Source organism: Microtus oregoni, unplaced genomic scaffold (genome assembly GCF_018167655.1).
Source record: "Microtus oregoni isolate MIOR12 unplaced genomic scaffold, Mior012 000020F_ref0000438, whole genome shotgun sequence".
NCBI lineage: Eukaryota > Metazoa > Chordata > Mammalia > Rodentia > Cricetidae > Microtus > Microtus oregoni.
In genome coordinates this window covers 20,118,115-20,138,532 of record NW_024543079.1, presented here as the reverse complement: position 1 = coordinate 20,138,532, position 20,418 = coordinate 20,118,115, and the positions used below count along the sequence as shown (strand labels likewise).

The following is a 20,418-nucleotide window of genomic DNA, read 5'->3' as shown; positions in this document are numbered from 1 at the left end:
TTGTATGCACATCGCGCTTCTCCCAGATCTTATTTTAATTGGAAACACAGTGAATGTTTGACATGAATATGCTCTTACACTGAGAAGCACCATCCTGGAATCTGGCCCTCAGAGAAGAGCCAAGAAATTCAGAAGTGTTATTTGAAAGATGTCAAATGTGCTCTGACTTCTTGCAAACATTTCCTGTGGGCAAGCTCAGAGCTCGTGAGTACACAGCCCAAGAGACACAAACACCAAGCACGTGTAGAGAACGTAACTTATTTTGCTAGGAGAGAGACTATAAAAAGAGAACTATCTAGTTTAATGTTATGGTAGAAGAATAATTTAATATGGACTATAAATACATTAAAGGAGAGAAATCCAGCAGTGAAACACCTGTCCTAAAATTAATTGCACACATCTAATGCTCCCCTTAAATCTTTTTTGGAAAAAAAATTTGAACATTTCGTTAACTTGAGAAATATATTAAAAGTATAATTAATACATCCACTGGGTGGAGAGTTCTGGAAATAACCTCGCCTAATTTAGAAAAACTGTGTGTAACAGTCAAACTGTCTCTGAGCGAAAGCATAGCAACTGTTTTTCAGTTTTCTGTTTTTTGTTATACAAGCATAAATTTCATAAGTAAAGGTTTAAATTTTTATGAAGAATATGAACAATGAAATGAAAACTAGTGACTTCCAAGTACTTTGGCTATTAATATAGTTTAACTTTTTCAGACTTACGCAAGAAGGACCTAGTTTGACTTATTTCTAACTCTGCTTCTCGATGAGCTTCAGATAGCAGCTGTTCTTACCACCCCCCACCCAAACAGAGTTTCTCTGTGTAGCTTTGGATCCTGTTCTGGAACTCATTTTTGTAGACCAGGCTGGCCTTGAATTCACATAAATCCGCCTACCTCTGCCTCCCAAGTGCAGGGATTAAAGCTGTGTGCCACCACCGCCCAGCTGCACTGCTCTTAGGACTTAAGAAGATATGCGGTCCGCATCCTGAGAGTTCATCTTGCATCAGCAAGTCTGATTCCCCAGACACACATTTTACAAGAGGACAGATTTTTATCCCATGGGTTGAGACTGTTCAGAAGGTGCCTAGTCTCTCTAGTCTTTGCCATTTCCCGTTTACTATTTGGCTGTTATATCACACTGTGTCTTGGCTTAATATGTAGAAGGCATATGGCAGAGAGAGAGAGAGAGAGAGAGAGAGAGAGAGAGAGAGAGAGAGAGCTCTGTAGGATCTGGGGGACTTCTCAGAACAGCCTAGAATAGATAGATATGTTTTTCCATAAAGGGTCAAAAGAATCACTCTTTCAGTATGTGTGGGATCTCCCATCTCTGCTATAACCAGACAGCCCCACTTTGGTATCACAAAGGAGGCAAACATTAGCTGCATCCCCTAACAATTGAATGTCTGCTGCCTTGTAACAAAGATCCCCAACACTTTCTGTTGGAAACACTCAGTATTTGAGCCTCCTGTCCAGCCAAGTCATTAATGAGTAGATTTGAACTAAGTATGATATAGGGTGACAATGTATTTTTATACACATCTGGCCCAGTCAAGACTAGGGACTGCAGATTAGCAACCCAAGGCCTTCTGTGGCTATGGCAGGTGTAACACCTTTAGGAGTGAAGCCTCCAAGGACAGGAGGTGAGGGGACGGCTTTATTCTGGGGTCAGAGATGGCCAAAACTTGAGCCCATTATTTAAGAATCTCCACCCACAGGCCTGTGGATGACTGAGAATCTAATTCTCTCTTTCTAAAGAGCAGAGAAATGCTCCTCACTGGAGGGGCTGCAGAACTACCCACCTCCACAGAGAGCCAGCCCACCCACCAAGGGCTGCAAGGTGAGGGGGAGGGTGGAAAACATCCATTCCACACCCAAATCATTACAGATACTTAAACTGAGTGATATTGATGCCAGATCACACAGCAGCATTGGCCAAAGCTCCTCTGTGAGCTTTATTCCTCCTTGGAAGGGACTTTTGGAACACACATCAAATTGCATCTTCCCATCACCCCCTCCAGTGTATTCTAGAAGTGGGAAAATGGGACGGGCACTTATCTATCTGGTTTTTCCTCAGAAAAAGTAGTTACTTTTCTGTTCCCGGTGACCAGCTGGCCACTGAAGAACTACTGAGCCAACAGCTGCAAAGATAATTTTGGCCAACACCAGCCATGATGCAAATGTCCAAGTCCAGCTGGTTCCACTGCAAGTAGGATAAACACAAACAGCTGAAAAACCAGTAAAGCCAGAACTTGAAATACTCCAGAAACTCTGGAACTTTCAATTCCAGCATTTCGTCCATCCTGTTCTTGTCTGTGGTCTTAAGCCTAGATATCATTTCTGTTCTTCATCCTGCTGTCGAAAAGTTGTATTTCATTAGGAATTAATCGGTCCTTGTAAACAAAATATCTGGCTTCCTATTTCTCTTCCTGTTGCAGTCACTCCATTGCTGATCCAGGATCTTTCTAAAATGTTGAGAGTCTCATTGAAACCCATCAGTCTCCAGGGCTCAGTAAAAGTAACAAAGACGCAAATACTGTTCCCTAGAATTCTGGATGCATCAGGGCTCTTGGCAGAGGGAATGCAGTTCACACTGGAAAAATGATGGCTTGCTGCGGCACAGGCTGAGAAATAGAGTCCACAAAGAAGGTGGAGGCTGTATTCCTTGCTCGGAATATGTTGATCCCAGATTGACTCCTTCCATTTCACCTAGACGCTTGTTATAAATGCAGAATATTTGCCTTCACCCTGCTCCTTTGTGCCTTTTGTGTCACAGTGTGCTTCCTGAAGAGATCCAAGGGGAGGTTGTTTGGGAGATTTGTTTCTCTAGAGGAGTTGTGTTAGAGAAGAAGCCAACTGGTCAACCTAACGGCCTCAATGAGCATCCTGCACAGGAGTGGGGTCTGCTCTTTGCCTCCCCTCAGACTATTGATGGTCCTCTCTGAGTAGATCAAGACAAAAAGTTTGCATCTTCTCTACTTCAGCCACTTGTCTGAAAAGAAGATTCCTGAGCTCTAGCCCCAACACACTGGATCAAACACTCTGGGGTTATGCCCCACTAAATTCTGAGGCACAGGCTTGGGGAGTATAATCTCATTGTAAGAGGAATAAATGAATGACTTCCAAGGTTCCTATCCTTTATCCGTATCACCCTGACTCTCCCTCCTGGGTTTTTTACTTGGAGTTTGGCTTACCCTTTCAGGGCCCTTTTAATCATAGTTTCTGTCGCTGGGCACCGTTTCCCCAATCCCTGCCCTGATGTGGTAGTAGAAATTTACATTTACACCGAGATGAATGGGATTTTAGAATTTTGACATAAAGAAACGTAGAACAAGCATCCGTGTCATGAAGCTGAAAGTTACAGCAGGATGAAAGGAAGAGAAAAGACTGACCCTAGATGCTGGGGTGTGCAGAATTCACAGAGCAGCCATGCCCTGCCAAGCGCTGAATTTCTTGTCAGGGGAAAGGAAGCAATTCCCTTTAGATTCTGCCACTACAGAGAGGAAACTGACGGTGCTACTGAGTGTAGGCCTCGTCTGTATGAACTTGAACAAGGTTTGAGTGTGGTGCATTGGATGGATTGCATACTATTGGTTCTCAGACCTCTCAGCTTCAAGGCCTGGTCCCTATCATTAGTCAAATAGCACTATTAAACAATGTAAGGAACAAAGTTTATTAGGTCACATCCCTGCAGGCAAAGTCAACAACGCTTTTCTGCTAAGGGCCAGATGACAAATACACTAGCCTTTATAGGCCATTTGGTCTCTGCAGTTGCAGCAGAAAAACTGCCACAGACCATATGTAAATGAATACATGTGGCTGCTTTCCAATGCAACTTGGTTTATGGACTGTGAAATTTTATAATTCTCACGTACCATGAAATATTTTTCTTCTGTTAATTTTTCCTAAACATTAAAATATGTAAAAACTATTTTTATTGGCTCATAGGCCACTGTGAAAACATGCAGTAGGAGAGATTGGGTCTTCAAGCCATTGATTTCTCAACTTGCTTTGCGCACACACACACACACACACACACACACACACACACACGAATCTCAGAAGATACAGCCTTCCCTTACAAAAGTTTCCTCTTGATAGAAAGGGGAAATCCAATGACTAAGAAGCGTTTTATTCAAAAGATTCAGAAAAACAGTGTTACCCACGATGGCTGTTGAACAAGTCATGAGGGTTAGAAAGGCATTAAGAACTGTGGAAGAAAAGGAGGTAAAGAACCGGAAAAACACACTGGAGAGTTGAAACGTTTAGAGCCACTTGCTTTGTACTATAAGACAAGAAAGAAACTTCTGTTCTGTGTCATCAGTAAGAGGGAAAGCATCCTTGTGCCTTTCCCAACAAAAGCATGGTCTCTATAGCTCCCACATCTCCATCCTCATTGGACACTGGACCTAATTATGTGGTTTACTGAAAGTCTGAGTCTCTTTTTCTCAGAGTTCTCCAGTCTCTAAACTCACCACCCCCAATGTGTGATAACGCATCCCCTGTTTGCTTGTTAACAAGATCAATCTTTCCCGCTACCAAGGAGCTTCTATCCTCTAATTGGGTCAGGCAGAGTCCGCCAACAGAAACCATAGTTTCCAACCCTTCAAACTTCACATTTGTGCACACTCCATTTTCTAACTGCTCTTCAGTGCATGGGACAACAAAAACATGACAGACCCAAGCTGTGCTTTGAAAACTTAAATAGCTATTAACAGTGAGTAGTATAGGATTTCCTATGATATGGTGTATACATTTACAGTTGTTGTGACAGCCAGTTACCACAAGCAAGTGGTTTATAGCAACACAAATTATCATACAGCTCTACATGCGTGAGGCCCAGAATCTCAGTCTCCCTAGAGTTGAATGCCTTCTGGAGGATCCAGGCAGAATCCTTTCTTTCATCTTTTGTTAGGGCTATCAGACCCTTCTTCCTTCTTCAAAGCTAACAGTACAGAGACCATCTTCAATATTCTCTCTCTTTCTCTGTCTTTCCACTCTCTTCCTCCCTCCCCAACTCTGTGCATCTCTTCTCTTGATTGACTCTTATACCTCCCTGTTCTATCTCCACAGACTCTGTGAGCATGCTGAGTCATCAAGCTAAAGCCCTTAGAACAGTGGTTCTCAACCTGTGGGTTGCAACTGCTTTGTGGGTAGAATGAGACTTTCACAGGGGTTGAGTATCAGATATCCTGCATATCAGGTATTTACATTACAATTCATACTTGTAGAAAATTATAGTTATGAAGTAGCAATGAAAGAATTTTATGGTTGGGGGTCACTACAACATGAGGAACTGTATTAAAGGGTTGAAGCATTAGGAAGGTGGGGAACCCACTGCCCCAAAGTGGAAGTACAGTAAAGGATTAGTAACCAAACCAAGAGGGAAAAGCCTTCTTGCCAACATGGCATAAGGTCCTTAGTATTTCTGGTGTAGCACACAAACCAAGTATTTGGACTGCAGTTTATTAAGTAGTCTTAAAATGACCTACTCATCTCTTTCTCCACTAAGTTAACTATTTCTAATTAGAAACTTCTGTTATCAAGGGCATTACCCACTGGGCAATCAAAATTTCAACATCTGTACTGTAATTAAAGGAAATGTGCTCTCTAGATTTTTGTCACTCTCATTGTGTTTCCATTTGAAATAATGTGTTGTGCACAGCAAGAGGCTGGTGCAGCCTGTGCTGGGCAGGGTTTGCATTCATCTCAGCACTGCGTCAACAATAAAGGCCCCACATTGTAAGCTAGCTGGTGCAACTAGGTATGTCCAGAGCTCATTGGCAGTTGTGGCCCTGGGACTCAGCCTTCTTCTTTGGCATTTCATTTTGTACGAATGATGACACACATGCTAGCCAAAACTGTGTAACTATGCCATGTTACTCAAAGACAGATGGCTAAGTGACCTATAAAATAAGAAATAAACAGTTGACAAGCCTGACAATTGGGCAATTTAGAAAGCTTTATTTTCAGATACATAGAATCCCTTTTCTGAGAAATGTTACGAAATAATTACTCCGCAGATGTCCCTGATGGAAAGTTCTAGAACCCCTGCCATACCTAATGTTTGCAGTTTGGGGTTAATATTTAGTAGACCTTTATTGTATATCATTTTCCTTCATCCCTTCCATTTTCTGACAACTTGCTTTATGTCAGGCTTCATATCAAGTATAAATCAAGCTTCATTTCCTTAAACTCTCATAACAAACAAGTGCCCACATTATTTTTATTATTCCAATTTTACAGAGGATGGAACCAAATTCAAACTGATGAAATTGGTCAAAGGCACAGGGCATCTGTGAAACCAGGTTTCAAGTCTAAGTCATAAACACTGACATCCAGCAAGTAACCATACACCTACCTTTGAAATGGCTTAAGCAAAATGAAATGTCAAAGGAAATATGAGCTTGTCTATTTTTATGCACACTGTGTGGGTTTGCTTCTGAGATATTTCATGTCTTCATTCAGACTGTCTTGTGAAAGGGGCATTGGATAGATGAGGACACACAGTCACTGTTTTCAAAATACTCCCCAAGCAGAAACACCCATATGCATTAGTTTTCTTTTTCTGTAACAAAATGCTAAGGTTGAAAACATTATAAAGAAAAGGAGCCACTCAGCTCACAGGCTTGGCAGATGGTATCACATGACAAGAGTGCATGAGAGGGCACACGGGAAGTGACCAAGCATGTTGATAATCTTGTCATTAGCAACTTGATCTCATCTGAAGCACTTCATTATTGAGAGACCTAACTCTCTCCCTGATGTGAATCCTAATCCCTTTTAAGAGTAGTGACTTAAACTCTATGTCTTAAAGAGTCCACTAATTGCTCAGTATCACACACTGGGGACCAGACTTCCAGACATGAGCCGGAGCACCAGATTTCCATCAACAGGAAAACAGGGATATAAATGGTGGCATACTGAGTTCCACCCAGTCGCTTCAAGAAGTGAATGTGGAACAGCACGGGAGAATCTCAGAGCATTAAACTTAACACAGAAACAGACTATGGAACCATCGTGAGCAATTATTTCTACTCTTAGCTGTCTCTCTAGAATAGGAAACCTCCCTGAGTTCAGCCTCTTCTCTCCAAATGAAGAGAACGCCTATACCCTGAAGTTGGGATTGTCTTTTCAGATCCTCAGTCTTGAGTTGGTGCAGAGTTGGTGCTGAATTTTTCTACTCTGACCCTCTTCGCTCTTCCTCCCACAGTCTTCCTTCCAACTTCAGGTCTGAAAAGTACTGGAGCCTTTTCCTCACAGCTCCCTCAATGCCAAGTTTAACCTTGATGCTCAGTTGATGACCAAATTTCACTCAAGTCCAAACAACAGAGTCGGCATCTTCTCTGAGCTCAGCCTCTTACATACAGCAACACTATAATTAAGACACTTGCTTCTATTTGGCTCGCACTTTCTGTATTTGCGGTTCAACCACCTAATACCTCAGTGCTCTCTCCAGTTCATCTGAACTCCTGACACCCAAGAGGAGCTAAAGAACACAGCACAACACACTTAAAATCAAATACAGATGTTTCACAAATGCCGCTGCTGAGTGAATTTAAAGACAAACCTCCATCAGCTTGGATATATGTTTTGTATGTGTAAAATGTATGTCAGAAAGATTTCCTGAAACTCAACATGCAAACTACCCAAGTGAAAAAAAAATATTCTCTAAATCTTAAGCAACACAGATAGCAAAGATAAGCAACGTATCTCAGTGAGAACTCCAAATTAAAACAGTGGGATACCACTACACACCTATTAGACTGACTAAAATCCAACACTTAAACTTTCTGAACCTATGTTGATGACAGTGTAGAACCCAAAGCTGTGGCTCTAAATAGTGGGAATGTAGAAAGACTTGGATGTTCTGGAAGACTTGCCATTCTTTACAAAATAGATACACCCTTACTCTCTCGTTCATTAACCCCACCTCCAGGCATTGATTCAAATTCAAGTTGAAATTTTAGATCTATAAAGATGTCTGTATGAGAATATTTTAGTAGCTTTATTCATAAGTAATTCAGAAGTAACCATGATGTTCTTCAGTAGGTGAGTACATAACTGGCAATAGACTATTCGCCCAGTGATCACAGTCAAAAATTTATCAAGCCATAAAAATGGCTGGAGACACATTCAATTCACTTAGCCAAGTGAAAGAAGCCAATCTGAAAATGCTACATACTGTGCAAAGCACATTCCAAAAAAAAAAACACTATGCAATCAGTGAACATAGTCATAATTCTCAATGGGCGCAGCAATGAGTTGACAGCACAGAGGACATTCATACCACTAGAACTGTCCTGCCGGGTACTGGGGTGGCAAGATGTGTGATCAGTTACTAGGTGTGTGTCAAACCCCACAAAGTGCACGAGTTCAGTTCAGTGTGAGCAAGGTCTGGTGGTGCACTTATCTGCTATCCCAGAGTTCAAGAGCCTGAAGAAGGAGGATAGAGAGTTTGGACAGCAAGACAGTGTTTTAGAAACAAAGCAATGAGGCTAGAAAGACAACTCAGAATTTTACAACAGGTACTGCTCTTCCAGAGGACCTGAGTTCAGCTCTAGTACCCAGATCAGGCAGCACACAACAGCCTGTAACTCCAGCTCCGGGGAGATCTGGTGCCTCTGGCTGCTGCACACACCTGTGCTCACATGCACATACTCACATACAGGTGTGTACACACATATAATTTTTTCAAAAGAAAAAAAACGAAGAAAATTATTTTTAAAGACATCTATTTATTTTATGCATGTATGGGTGCCTGGATGTATTTATGTGCCCCATGTACATGCAAAAGTCCTGGAAATCAGAAAAGGCACTGGATCCTCCAAAACTGGAGTTACAGATAGTTGTGAGCTACGTGTAGGTGCTGGAAACAAAATCCAGATCTTGTGCAAGATCAATAAGTGTTTTTTTTTTGTTTTGTTTGTTTTCTTTTTTTTAATATTTATTTATTTGTTATGTATACAATATTCTATCTGTGTGTATGCCTGCAGGCCAGAAGAGGGCACCAGACCTTATTACAGATGGTTGTGAGCCACCATGTGGTTGCTGGGAATTGAACTCAGGACCTTTGGAAGAGCAGGCAATGCTCTTAACCACTGAGCCATCTCTCCAACCCCTCAATAAGTGTTTTCAACTGCTAAGCCTTCTCTCCAGCACCCCCACCCCACCCCTGCCATCCAGAAAATTCTAAGAAGGAGACTTTAGCGGGTGGACCTTTTGCACGAGACCCAGAAATGTAGCAGTTCTATGGCTAGCATGAGGCTGAAAGTCACACACTAGTAATGGAAGACACGGAGAGAAAATACAACAACCAGCCACTGCAGAGCTCTCCCTCGGCTCCTCTGAACATCTAATTTTAAGAAACAAAACAAGAGTTTCGATCATTAGACTTCATCATGTGCAAGCAACTTCACTGTCAAATACAGCTTATTTACATATAATCAGAATCAGAAAATATCTGCAACATATTGGTTCTCTATATATGTACATTATTTTTCATTTATAATATATTTTTGATATATTGTGTAAATGTGAACACAGGGTAAATGTCCCACCAGAAGAATATTTAGTAGGCCTGTAGTTTAGCTTATTTATGAACATAATTTCCTTTAACAAGCCATTAAAAAATGTTTTTCGAGTTGTTTTCTTGTTTTGAAGCTGATACATGGGTTGATTCCAACTCAACATGACTCCAGATTTTGAAATAATGAGGCCCAAATGAGTCATCTTTTCCTTTGCTCAAAAAGAATAAATAACTCATGCTAAAGACCATTCAACATGTAATTAAAGTTAATAGACGTCACTTAATTTTGGCCACGAATCCATTAAAGCATCCAACCCAGTCCCAGGGAGCATTAAAGTAGTCAAACTGGGCATCTGGTCTTCTCCATGCAGCGGAAACAAAACAAACTCAAAATCTGTCTTAATGAAAAGCCATGACTTTATCACCGATCCAGTTCCACTTCAAGTTTGGCACCTATAGACTCTGCCAGAAGATTTGCCATGGTTGTTGTTCCTTATATAGTTTAATAATAGCAAAGGTTTTCTCCATAGTGAAAAAGAGCAGGGTTGGATCGACTGGCTGCATGTAAGAAGGACATGTAAAAGAATGTAAAAGAAAGAGGTCAGCACCTCACATTTACGAAGTTAATACTCAGTGTGGGGAGAAGAAGATGGCAACGGAGCAGACAGGGGATTCCAAATAGCATACTTGTGTCTACATAACTCCCACCCAAACACTACAGACTAAAGACAGTCTTTGTGGTCCCCAGAGGCATTACATACTCAACAATGGATTTTGCCTGGTTTAAGGCAGATTCCATTGATGTCCCCTGCTTACCCTAGTGTGGCCATCTTCTCTGCCTTTGTCAGATGGTGTGCTTGTATGCAGTTGTGGAGGGAAGAGGGAACATGCACAGATTGCTCTGTGGACAAACCTGGCCATCAGAAGTTCAATTGGAAATGGGATATATGCCAGGAAAGTCAATAGCATGGCCTCTTCAAAATCAGCTCCTAGCTTCTTAAAGAGCTAAAAAAAAAAAATACCCTCACCATCAATCCCAGTAGTTTTGACTGGGGTGGGTGGGGATCTGCAATGGTGGGGATTGAACTGAAGGTCTCACATATGATAAACATATATTCTACCTATGAGTCACACCCCAGTTCTCATTACCTGGGTCCCCCTCTCACTGTTCTCAGTGAGTTTTATGAAACTTGAATCCTCCCATCAGGATTGACAAGGAAGCTGGGATGGAAAAAAACTGGAGACCAGGAAGCCATGATAGCCACTGTCCAGGCAGGCAGGAGTACAGGATTGACTACGGGCAATTCCCTCAAGCAGATACTAGGCAAAGGAGAAGCCAGTGGAAAGGCAGCCTCAGGAGACAGGTGATCAGGGATGGCTCTTGTACAACATGCAGGCACCCAACAAGATCCATAAGACCTGAAATAATTTACCCTGCCTCTTACAATGGTGTGCTCTCTCCAAGTTAGTCACACATTTGGTATGGATTTACCATGTAGTACCACATGTCAGTCCCTGGTCTGGGTGGCTGGGACATATTAGAGAGCAAAAGAAGGAACAGCCTCGCAGGGCTGACTTTATAATAGAAGATCACAGCATGACATCATTGTGAAGGCAATGTATAAAATAAGCCTCCAGAGATAGAGACAGAGACCCATACTGGAGCACCGGACTGAGCTCTCAAGGTCCCAATGAGGAGCAGAAGGAGGGAGAAGATGAGCAAGGAAGTCAGGACCACGAGGGATGCACCCACCCACTGAGACAGTGGGGCTGATCTATTGGGAGCTCACCAAGGCCAGCTGGACTGTGACTGAAAAAGCATGGGATAAAACCGGACTCTCTGAACAAGGCGAAAAATGAGGGCTGATGAGAAGCCAAGGACAATGGCACGGGGTTTTGATCCTACTTCATGTTCTGGTTTTGTGGGAGACTAGCCAGTTTGGATGTTCACCTTCCTAGACCTGGACAGAGGGGGGAGGACCTTGGACTTTCCACAGGGCAGGGAACCCTGACTGCTCTTTGGACTGGAGAGGGAGGGGAAGAAGAGTGGGGGGAGGGGGAGACGGGCAGGAGGAGGGGGAGGGAAATGGGAGGCTGGGAGGAGGCGGAAACTTTTTTTTTCTCAATAAAAAATTTTTTAAAAAAAGCCTCCAGGTACCCACAATCTTGGATAACTTCTCCATTGCAAAACGAAGATTTCAAATTAAAGGGGGGGGGGAGGAAAAGAAAAACCCACATGAAATGAAAATTAGCTTTGTGATGAGACAAACTGACACCAAAGAGAAAAAATTAAAATATAAAGAATAAAAATAAATAAATGTTAAAGTCAGACTACATGTCATTTGAACGGAATGGCTCCAACAGTTGTATATTTCTTACTGGCAAAAGAAGCAACCTACCATGTATGTATCCATCACCCAAACAGCACAGCTCTTTATAGAAACAAAACTGATAAAAAAAAAAAAAAAAAAAAAAAAAACCAGGGAGAGTCTGACAAACCCTGTCATGGAAGGAAGACTGTCCAGCGAGGTCTGAAGGCTGAGCGGCAGTGGACAAAGGTGCCGGAGGACTGGATGTAGGAATTACACACACTGCTTCAGTGGCAGGAGAGTTGATTGCTTTGACAATGAAGGAACAGACTTCTTCTACGGAATGTCCACAATATACTCATGACTCTTCGGTCTCCACCTAGGTGTCCGATGATAATGAGGACACACAGTGGGCATGCCTAACTCTGCTAATCAAGGGCTTTGGTAAAAGACTCACTTTTCACAGACTTACCTGATACTGAGTACTTTACAGTCACCCAAAGATGCCGCTTTTAAAAGGTGATATTTTTCTTCAGGAGCTTTCCCTAAACCAGGAAACATTGGTCTCCAGTTGAGTCAGCATGAAACAGGCATTAGAATTGTGTGTTTGTGGGTGTCTGTATGTTGTGTCTCTGTCTATAGGTGTGTGTGTTTATTGAAACGTGCTATGTGTGTTGTGTTTGTGAGCATGTATCTGTATTTGTAAACAGGTGTGTGTGTGTGTGTGTGTGTGTGTGTGTGTGTGTGTGCGTGTGCATGTGTGTGAATCTCCGAACAAGTTAGATTTACCGATGTATTTTGTTGGTGCCTAAGCTGCTAGAGGATCAGGCCGATTTAATTTTAATGGATATTTATTGGAAGTGTGCTATGCCATTAGCATTATAGAATGGAACCCTTTATCTCACTTAAGCCCTCTCAAAAAGCATACCATCTGAAAATTCACCAGCTATTATCTGCTTCCCACAACACAGAATCTCAGTGTGATCTTTGCAGCCAAACGGGCAAGGATCCTGGCCAATTAGTTAAACAAACTGACAGGGCTTCCCTGACAAAGCAGTGTTAATGCTCGGAGATAATTGTAGGCGGGGCTTTCGGATCCTACCAGTCAGCTGCACTTAATCCCCCACCAGGCACCACTCAAGCAATTAACAAGACACTGGGAATTAAGGGTGGCCATGGTGACCAGGAGGAGACTGCTGAATCTGGAAGGAGGAACAGGGCTTGCTCTCAGCTGCCAGGGACACTGTCCCCTTGCAGGGCAGTCTCACCAAGGGCACTTCCTGAGAGACAGCACCAACAGAGACCCCCGGCAGCATTCCTTCCAGTTAGAGACATGCCATCATCGGGGTAACTCTTTGCAAAGGGTAACATACATTTAATAATCACAAAGAATCTTCTGACACATACTTTAAATTGCCACAAATGACATCAAACAAATTCAAAACAAATATTTTTCAGATTTTATTAGGGCATTTGCACAACAGAAAGTTAAAAGATTGACAAGGCCACAACTTCTTAAAGGGGACCCCGAGTCTCCCTTCAAAATGTCATGTTGCAGCTGTAAGAAGACCTGTACCCTGTGAGCCTTCCCTCCCCCCAAGCCTGGGAAACATTCACTAATCACTAAAGTCACTTTTGTCCTAACATTCCATAGTTTCAGGATCCATGACACGGATTTAATGCATGTATTTTAAAATATTTACATTCTCTCTGAGGGCTCGGGGTGTGATTACTAACATGTACAATTGCCCACTGATAACACAGAACAAGACTGACCATCACACAATTCAAGTTTAACCCCCGGCTGCCAATGGACTTCAACTCAGGGGGAAAACAGGTTAAAACTGCAGGAAGGAGCCACTTGACACGTTTCTAGAAGGATGGGAAGCCCAGAGTTCCCAACAGAAATAGACGGGTTACTGCCAAGAACAGGTCATGTGACGTTATTTTCAACATGCCCTTAAGTGAGGGGTCATCAGGGCATCTAGTTGTTGAACCCGTGGAGGATCGAGGTGTCTGTCCCCCTGTTTTAGTTGAGAAGTTTCACAAACCATGCAGTCAAGACCTGGGTTTGGGAGCCAGGGAACGGACAGATGTTTTCAGGGTGTCTCTCTCAGATTCCCATGCTAAACCTATTGTTGAAGGACATGGAAATATGCAGGGGCACGAAGCCATTTCACAGGTGCTAGAAAGCTTAGCTTTCCTGTTTTCCTGATTTAGACAATGGGGGCGTTAAGAAAAAAAATAATAGGAAAAGACTTTCCTATATTTGCTTTAAAAATTTATGTTATTTTGAATCGAGTAACCTTTTGTCCTTTTTTGGTCAAATCTCATCTCTATTCCTTTAGTTTTGCCAGAAATATTTATGGGAAAAGAGGATTGGAACAAAAAGACCTAACAATCCCATCCACCTATTGAAAGTTTGGTTGGTGAGACCGGTCCACAGAAGCATTCAAGGTTAGAAACTCAAAGAGATTAAAAACTTCATGAGGAGAAAAAGAATTCATTTCCTAAGCAGTTTGCCCAGCACGGTGAACATAACCACACACTCAGAAATGTTCGTTTCATTCCACATTCTCCACTGTTCTGGAGAAGTGTCAGGACAGACATTTTCAGAGCTTTGCTAGTTTGTCCCTGGGTTCGAGGCTGAAGGAAAGCAGTTGAGTGTTCTCTGTGGGATTCATCCAGTTACTGTCGCTGAGAAATGCCATGGGGACGCACAGTGCTATGAAGTAGTTATGATGTTGGTGATAGAGGTAGTGGTGGTGATGATGAGCGGGTCACCAAAGCCCAAAGATGCCTACATCTGGGTTTACACCAAAGCCAAGCTAGCTAGATACCAGGGATACCTGGGGCCGGATTTCCTTTACAAACAGCATTCATGAGTCCCTCCCAAGGCATTTCTTTATGAGTAGTTCATTTTCTAAACTCTTCAAATTACTGCCTGTGAAGGTAGTGTATCACCTGCCTTTAATGATGAATAAAAACCAATGCAAATGCCTAGGAACGTAGTTTCTGGAAAGCACGTGTCTAGCATACTTTCGGCGCAGGCTACCATCACCAGCACCACATAAAAGACAGAAAGGAATAAGGGCCACCTGAAATTAAGGAATGAGAGGACTGAAAGCTTGAAGGTATTTCCTTCCCCTTAAACTCTCTGGAATTCTCTGGAAAATGAAGAGTGGGAGGAGATAAGTTAGTTCTAAATACAGGTTTTTTTTTTTTTTCCAGGTATGGACTCAAGCAGCATTTTCTCTGTGTCCTCACAGGCAAGGGACTGTTCTGTCTCTGCTCACTGATTTGTTAGCCTAACAACCTTGGTTCCCTTTGGCCAACGGAAGTTCACTTATCTCCTGCTTAACCTCGTAGAAGCTCTAACCCAAAATTTTCCAGTCTCAAACATGAGGACAGCAAGAACAGATGGGAGGATAAAGCACTGGTTTAGGAAGAGTAGACGGCTCCACTGGCCTTGACACATGAGGCATGGTTTGGCACAAAGCTTTGGTAGGTCAGTGGCTGAGGGAGCTCTACCCACATGGGAGGGGCTGAGACTGAAAGCACACTTTGAGGAAATGTGTTCATCAGTCTTCCCGGTTGTGGGTCCCACAGAAAGGAACCAGCGCCCCTGAGGGTGTTGGGGATGGGGTTTCATGTCTACGCCCTAAGTGGCTCTGGTCAGCAGCCTGAGCATAGACCAAGCAAGGCTATAGAGAATTTAGACTCATTCAGTTTGTCCTCCTCCCCTCAAGCCTTAAGTACAGATACTGCCATCTATGTAAAATCGCCTGGTCGGTGGGCGCTGCTCTCTGTAATGGACTGGCTGCCAACCTACTGGCAACTATTGCCAGGGGTCCTGTGGCCAATGAAGTTCCCTGCCAATTAGACACGGCTTTGATCTCCCTTAGTCCAAACACCCAAATTACAACCGAAAGTCAGATGGTGAGCTGATTTTTAAATGCACAAATTTCAAGCACCCCACAGAGCTCCATCTTTCTCCCATCATCCTCCAACTTGTGGTTTGGGGGAGGGTGTTTTGTTTTGTTTTTTAAGATATTCCCTTAACTCCACAGGCCTTGAATCTGCGCATTATTCATCTTCACTCCCCAGATGTCAACTTGAGGGATAGATGCATTTAAGACCGGAAATGAAAGGGCACCCTGATCTGAGAACAAAGACTCGGGATCCCATGATGGAGACACTTTCCGTGTCTCAGCTTTCTAAGTAATAGAGGCAGAAGAAGAAAAAAAAAGCCAAACCTCCATGAGACAGACCTGTGTAGCTGCAACACCATCACCAGCAGCAAGTTTAAGGGACACTTTTGCAAATGCACACTTGGAAATAAGCATGTCAATCATAAAATGGCTCTAAGCAGCTTTAACGGTTGGAAAATAGCCTCACTGTTCTCTCTTCCCCTTTCCCTTTCCTCTGCATCTCCTTTTTTAAGCAAGCAGAGAGAACCTTCTGGGTGACTAATCTTTGATTTGATGTGTGTCACACCCACAAAACGGTGCATTAAGTCCTCCAGATGTACTCTTAACTGTGAGCTGGGCTTCAGCTACAATGAATGACAGTATTCACAGCAGAGTCCATCCGTCACCTGGTTCGCACTTCTCCTTACAGTCAGAACGAAAGCCTCCTATGCCAGCTTCCCAGTTAGGGATGGAGACAGGGTGCCCTGCAGTGGAGCTGGGGCCTGTGCTGTTCTCGGGGTATTGTTATTGTTTCTCAGTAGTCAAGTGTGTGTTAACATCAGCCCATTCAGATAATTTTAGTTCATATATCTGTTAATTTAACCCCTGCCATTTCCTCCTGGATTCTGCTGTTACCAAGGCCTCCCACTCACTTGAAACAACTTTCCAGCTCCCAGCTCTACTTGCTCATAAGCCCAAGACCATCAGAAAGCTCAGAATAATGGGGTAGGATGTCTAAACATCCTGCCCGCTTGCTCCTTAAGCAGTTGGTTGAACTTCCTCTCATTCTGACAGTTTCAACAATACTGAGGGGGATTGAGGGGAAATGCCAGAAGGCAAATGTACACAAAGGCAGCCATCCTGAAAAAGTCCCCATAGGAAGGGTAGAGCCTTATTCTCACGAAGTTAAATAATGAAGTGATCTTGTTCTCTATGAAAGAAAGGAATCATTTCCATCCTAATTAGCACCAGTAGCTCCTTTTCTTCTCTGATGAATGAAGAGATAAGAAAAGTCTTTGAAGCCCTCCCACCCCCACTCCCCCACCCCTGTTCTCATACCCTGATCGGGAATCAGAGGAACACATTAAAATCATTCGATTATGGATTTGAAAAGAGTATGTGAACGAGGCCTGTCAGTAGCCTCAAAACTTCCCACAATGCCAAATTCACGCCCAGGCATAGCAAAGGCAGCTGGGAAATACCTGTCCATCCCAAGTGCACCAGGAAGGTGCACACTTTTTGCTGAGAGTTCAGTCCAGTCTTTCAGAATGATGTGGGTCCCCCCATCATCTGGCAGTTAAAAGTTCTAAAAGCAGTGGCAGCTGCTGGTGTTTCTATGGCCACATTGTCTTCAGCAGTCTGTCCCAGGCGTTGGGCTGTGGGAAACAAAAGATTACAGTGTTTGAAGCCACGGAACCCTGTCCCATATACATCTTTGGGTACCTTGCCTCCACTCCATGTGCGCTGGCAGCAGAGGCTCGCCTGGGATGCTGAAGTTGGGTTTAACATCAAATGGCCAGCTGGCTGTTCCTGTCTCTGCCTCCCACCCAACATTTGCCCACCCAGCTACCCAAGCAACTTCTGGCTTCTTTACCTGTATTGGTTCTCCAGGGCTCGGCTCTCAGCTCGCTCTGGAACCCAGGAATAGCTGTCAGCTGCATTCTGGGGCTTCTTCTCCTTTTTTATCTCCTCCTTCTTGGCTCTCCGTTTACGATAAATGAGAAGCCCTAAGGCCAGAGCCAGCAAGAGTGAGATGGCCACCACAGTGCCCAAGATGTAGAACAGAAGCAGCTTCTGCCCATCGGTGTCGCTGTCACTGTGGGCCGACACAGAATCTTCATGTGTGGGCTTGCTGTGGCCAGTGGTCATGGGGAGGTATGTACTCAACTCCATCCAGACTCCAGATGCCTCACTAGGGACTGATATTTCTTGTGGAACAGAGGTAGCGGGGGGATCTGATGGGAAGGAGAGATGCCCTGTGGTGGGTCCTCCCTTGGAGACATTCTCAGAGCCTCTGGAAGAACTGGGCATTTCAGGAGGAGTCACAGTACTCCCCTTTATGTCACCTTCGCCTTCCTTTTGGGGAGGCCTAGTTGATGGTTCTAAAGACACAGTGCCCTTGATACAAGAGACCCCATTAGGAGCCAGCTCCCAGCCTGGTGGGCAGCCACATCGGAAGGAACCTTCCAAGTTGAAGCACAGGGTGTCACACGCACTGACCCTGGAGTCCAAACACTCATCTATATCCTCACATTGGGTATTGTCTTCTTCAGACTTGCTATAGCCAGTTTTACAGGAGCAGAAGAAAGAACCATTAGTGTTATGGCAGAGATGGGCACAGGGTGAGTGGGCAGCGGCACATTCATCCACATCCTCACAGGCCTCCCCTTTAGAGTCACTGGATTGGTAGCCCACCCAACATTCACATCGGAAGCCCCCAGGGGTGTTGATACATTCCTGGGCACAGGGGGAGTCCTGGCATTCATCTATATCCACACAGTTCACTTGGCTAGAGTCCAGCTGGTAGCCACTGGGACACTGGCATGTGTAGTTTTCGCTGAGGAGTACATGATGGCATGAGCCCCCTCCTGTGCATGGGTTGGAGCTACAGGGGTTCCGAGAAACACAAGTTACTAGGTCATCCTCCAGTCGGAATCCAGGCCGGCAGCCACAGCGGAAGGATCCATCCCCACCTTCAAAGCATTCCTGCTGGCAGCCCCCATTGTTGAAATGGCAGCCAAACTTGGGGCTGAAACAGAGGGGGCCTGAGCTGCCCCAGTGGAATACACCCAGAGTCTCAGTCTTTTCCTTGCACAGGAAGTAGTAGGTCTTACTCTCAGCCTCATCCACACAGGCTACATTGGCAGCAGAGGCAAAAGGCACAGCCTCCAGGGAGGAGGTGGTGGCCTGGAAAGGGGTGGTATAGGTCACCTGGCCTGGACCACCCAGAGAAAGGGGACTGCACATGCCTTTGAAGTTGAACTTGCACAAGAAACCGTCAATGTTACCTGGACTCTCGGGAGTCCCACAGAGGCTCTCATACCATTTGGGGAGATGGCTGGGGTGAGGTGTCAAAGATAGGTCCAGTATCAGGGACACACAGCGCTTAGAGGTGCAGGATTTCTTGCTCTCTTTGTACCAGTTTGAATAAGCTGTGTCCTCTCCACCACCCACCCAGCTGAAGCCCTTCATTGGCAAATCATGGTACGTACACTTCCCCTTTTCTCGCTGGAGCCCGATCCAGAATTTGCCCATCCTGACTTCGAAGGGTGGCTTGGTCTTCAAGAGCTGAGCCAGAGCTTGCTGGACATGCCGGGCCTCCTCCTCGCTCTTCACTGTGGCTAGATTGCCCCCATTCTCCTTGCAGCGGTTCTGGGCTTCAGCGGCGCTCAGCTTTCCCCAGTGGGCAGTATAGCAGGCAGTCCCCTCACACACGACAGCCTCTGAATCAGCAGCAGCCCCTGCCCAGGACTGGCCGAGCAACAGCAGCAGCAACAAACCTTTTGAGGTGGCCATTCTGCCGAGTCTCCTTCTGGGAGAGGCTAGACTCCCCCACAACGACAGCGGCCACCACTGAGTCTTGGAGCTTGGCACCCGGCTGGGCTCCGAGGGGAGCTGAGGGTTGTGCCTCTGCTGCCAAACCACCACAGCTCTGGCGCAGAGAAGGTTACAGACTCCAGGCTTTTCACGTCCCCCTGACCCAGGGCGCATCCTGTGCTGTAGTACTTCTTATTTCTCACCGGATGCTGGGGCTTCCTGCCGTGAATAGCGTTCTGACTCCTGTTGCCTTCATCACGGTTTTGTTGTTCTCAGGACAGTGTTGCTGGTCTCTGGCTCAGAGTTGTGGAAACACGGTGGGGAGTGCAGAGGAGCCAAGAGAAATGGCTGCTTTATTTTGGGTTCACTCACTTTTCCCATAGCGTGAAGGGCCACTGTGGCATGTTATCTAGTGAGCAGAGGCCTTGGGGGCTAGGGACATGAAAAGGATCATCCAAGTAACCCATAATAAAATTCCACTTCAGATTGCAAACCACCAAAAGAGAAAGAAAAATATGTGAGACTCGAGACACAAGGCCACGGAGAGATAGTTTTCAGCCTTTTTTAGAAGCGAGCTAGATCTGCTTTTTTTCCTGTCTTGTGCCTCCCTTCTGTTTGTGGGACTCTTTTTCCTTTATTCTTCCAATCATGAACTTTAAATAGATAGGCAGTTTTTAAATAGGATTTGGGCCATGGGAATTTCTGGATTTTTAACAATGCCAAGCTTCCTGAGAACAAGAAACCAAATTGGGTGAAAAATAGGCCGTTTTCAGGTTTTCCTAGAGCATTGTGAAGTGCCAGGGTCACAAGAAAGATCAGAAAGACAGGAAAATGAACCTGCCCTCCCTTGAG

The 20,418-nt window shown here is 44.4% G+C and overlaps 1 protein-coding gene across 1 annotated transcript; it reads right to left on the bottom strand.

Moving 5' to 3' along the window:
* Positions 1–13,287: 13,287 nt before the first annotated feature.
* On the bottom strand, positions 13,288–19,669 carry Cd93 (CD93 molecule). Its single transcript, XM_041670610.1, has 2 exons — positions 17,624–19,669; positions 13,288–17,405 (listed from the first exon to the last, which is right to left on the bottom strand). The coding sequence occupies exons 1-2, from the start codon at positions 19,543–19,545 to the stop codon at positions 17,381–17,383; spliced, it is 1,947 nt and encodes a 648-aa protein (XP_041526544.1). The 5' UTR covers positions 19,546–19,669; the 3' UTR covers positions 13,288–17,380.
* Between the last annotated feature and the right edge of the window lie 749 nt (positions 19,670–20,418).

Bases quoted from the DNA above. Each gene is read 5' to 3' on its own strand.
- Cd93 (XM_041670610.1), bottom strand. From the start codon at position 19,545: ATGGCCACCTCAAAAGGTTTGTTGCTGCTGCTGTTGCTCGGCCAGTCC. The intron at 17,406-17,623 runs GTAAAGAAGCCA...TGTTTCCCACAG, and splicing joins GCCCTGGAGAACCAATACAG to CCCAACGCCTGGGACAGACT.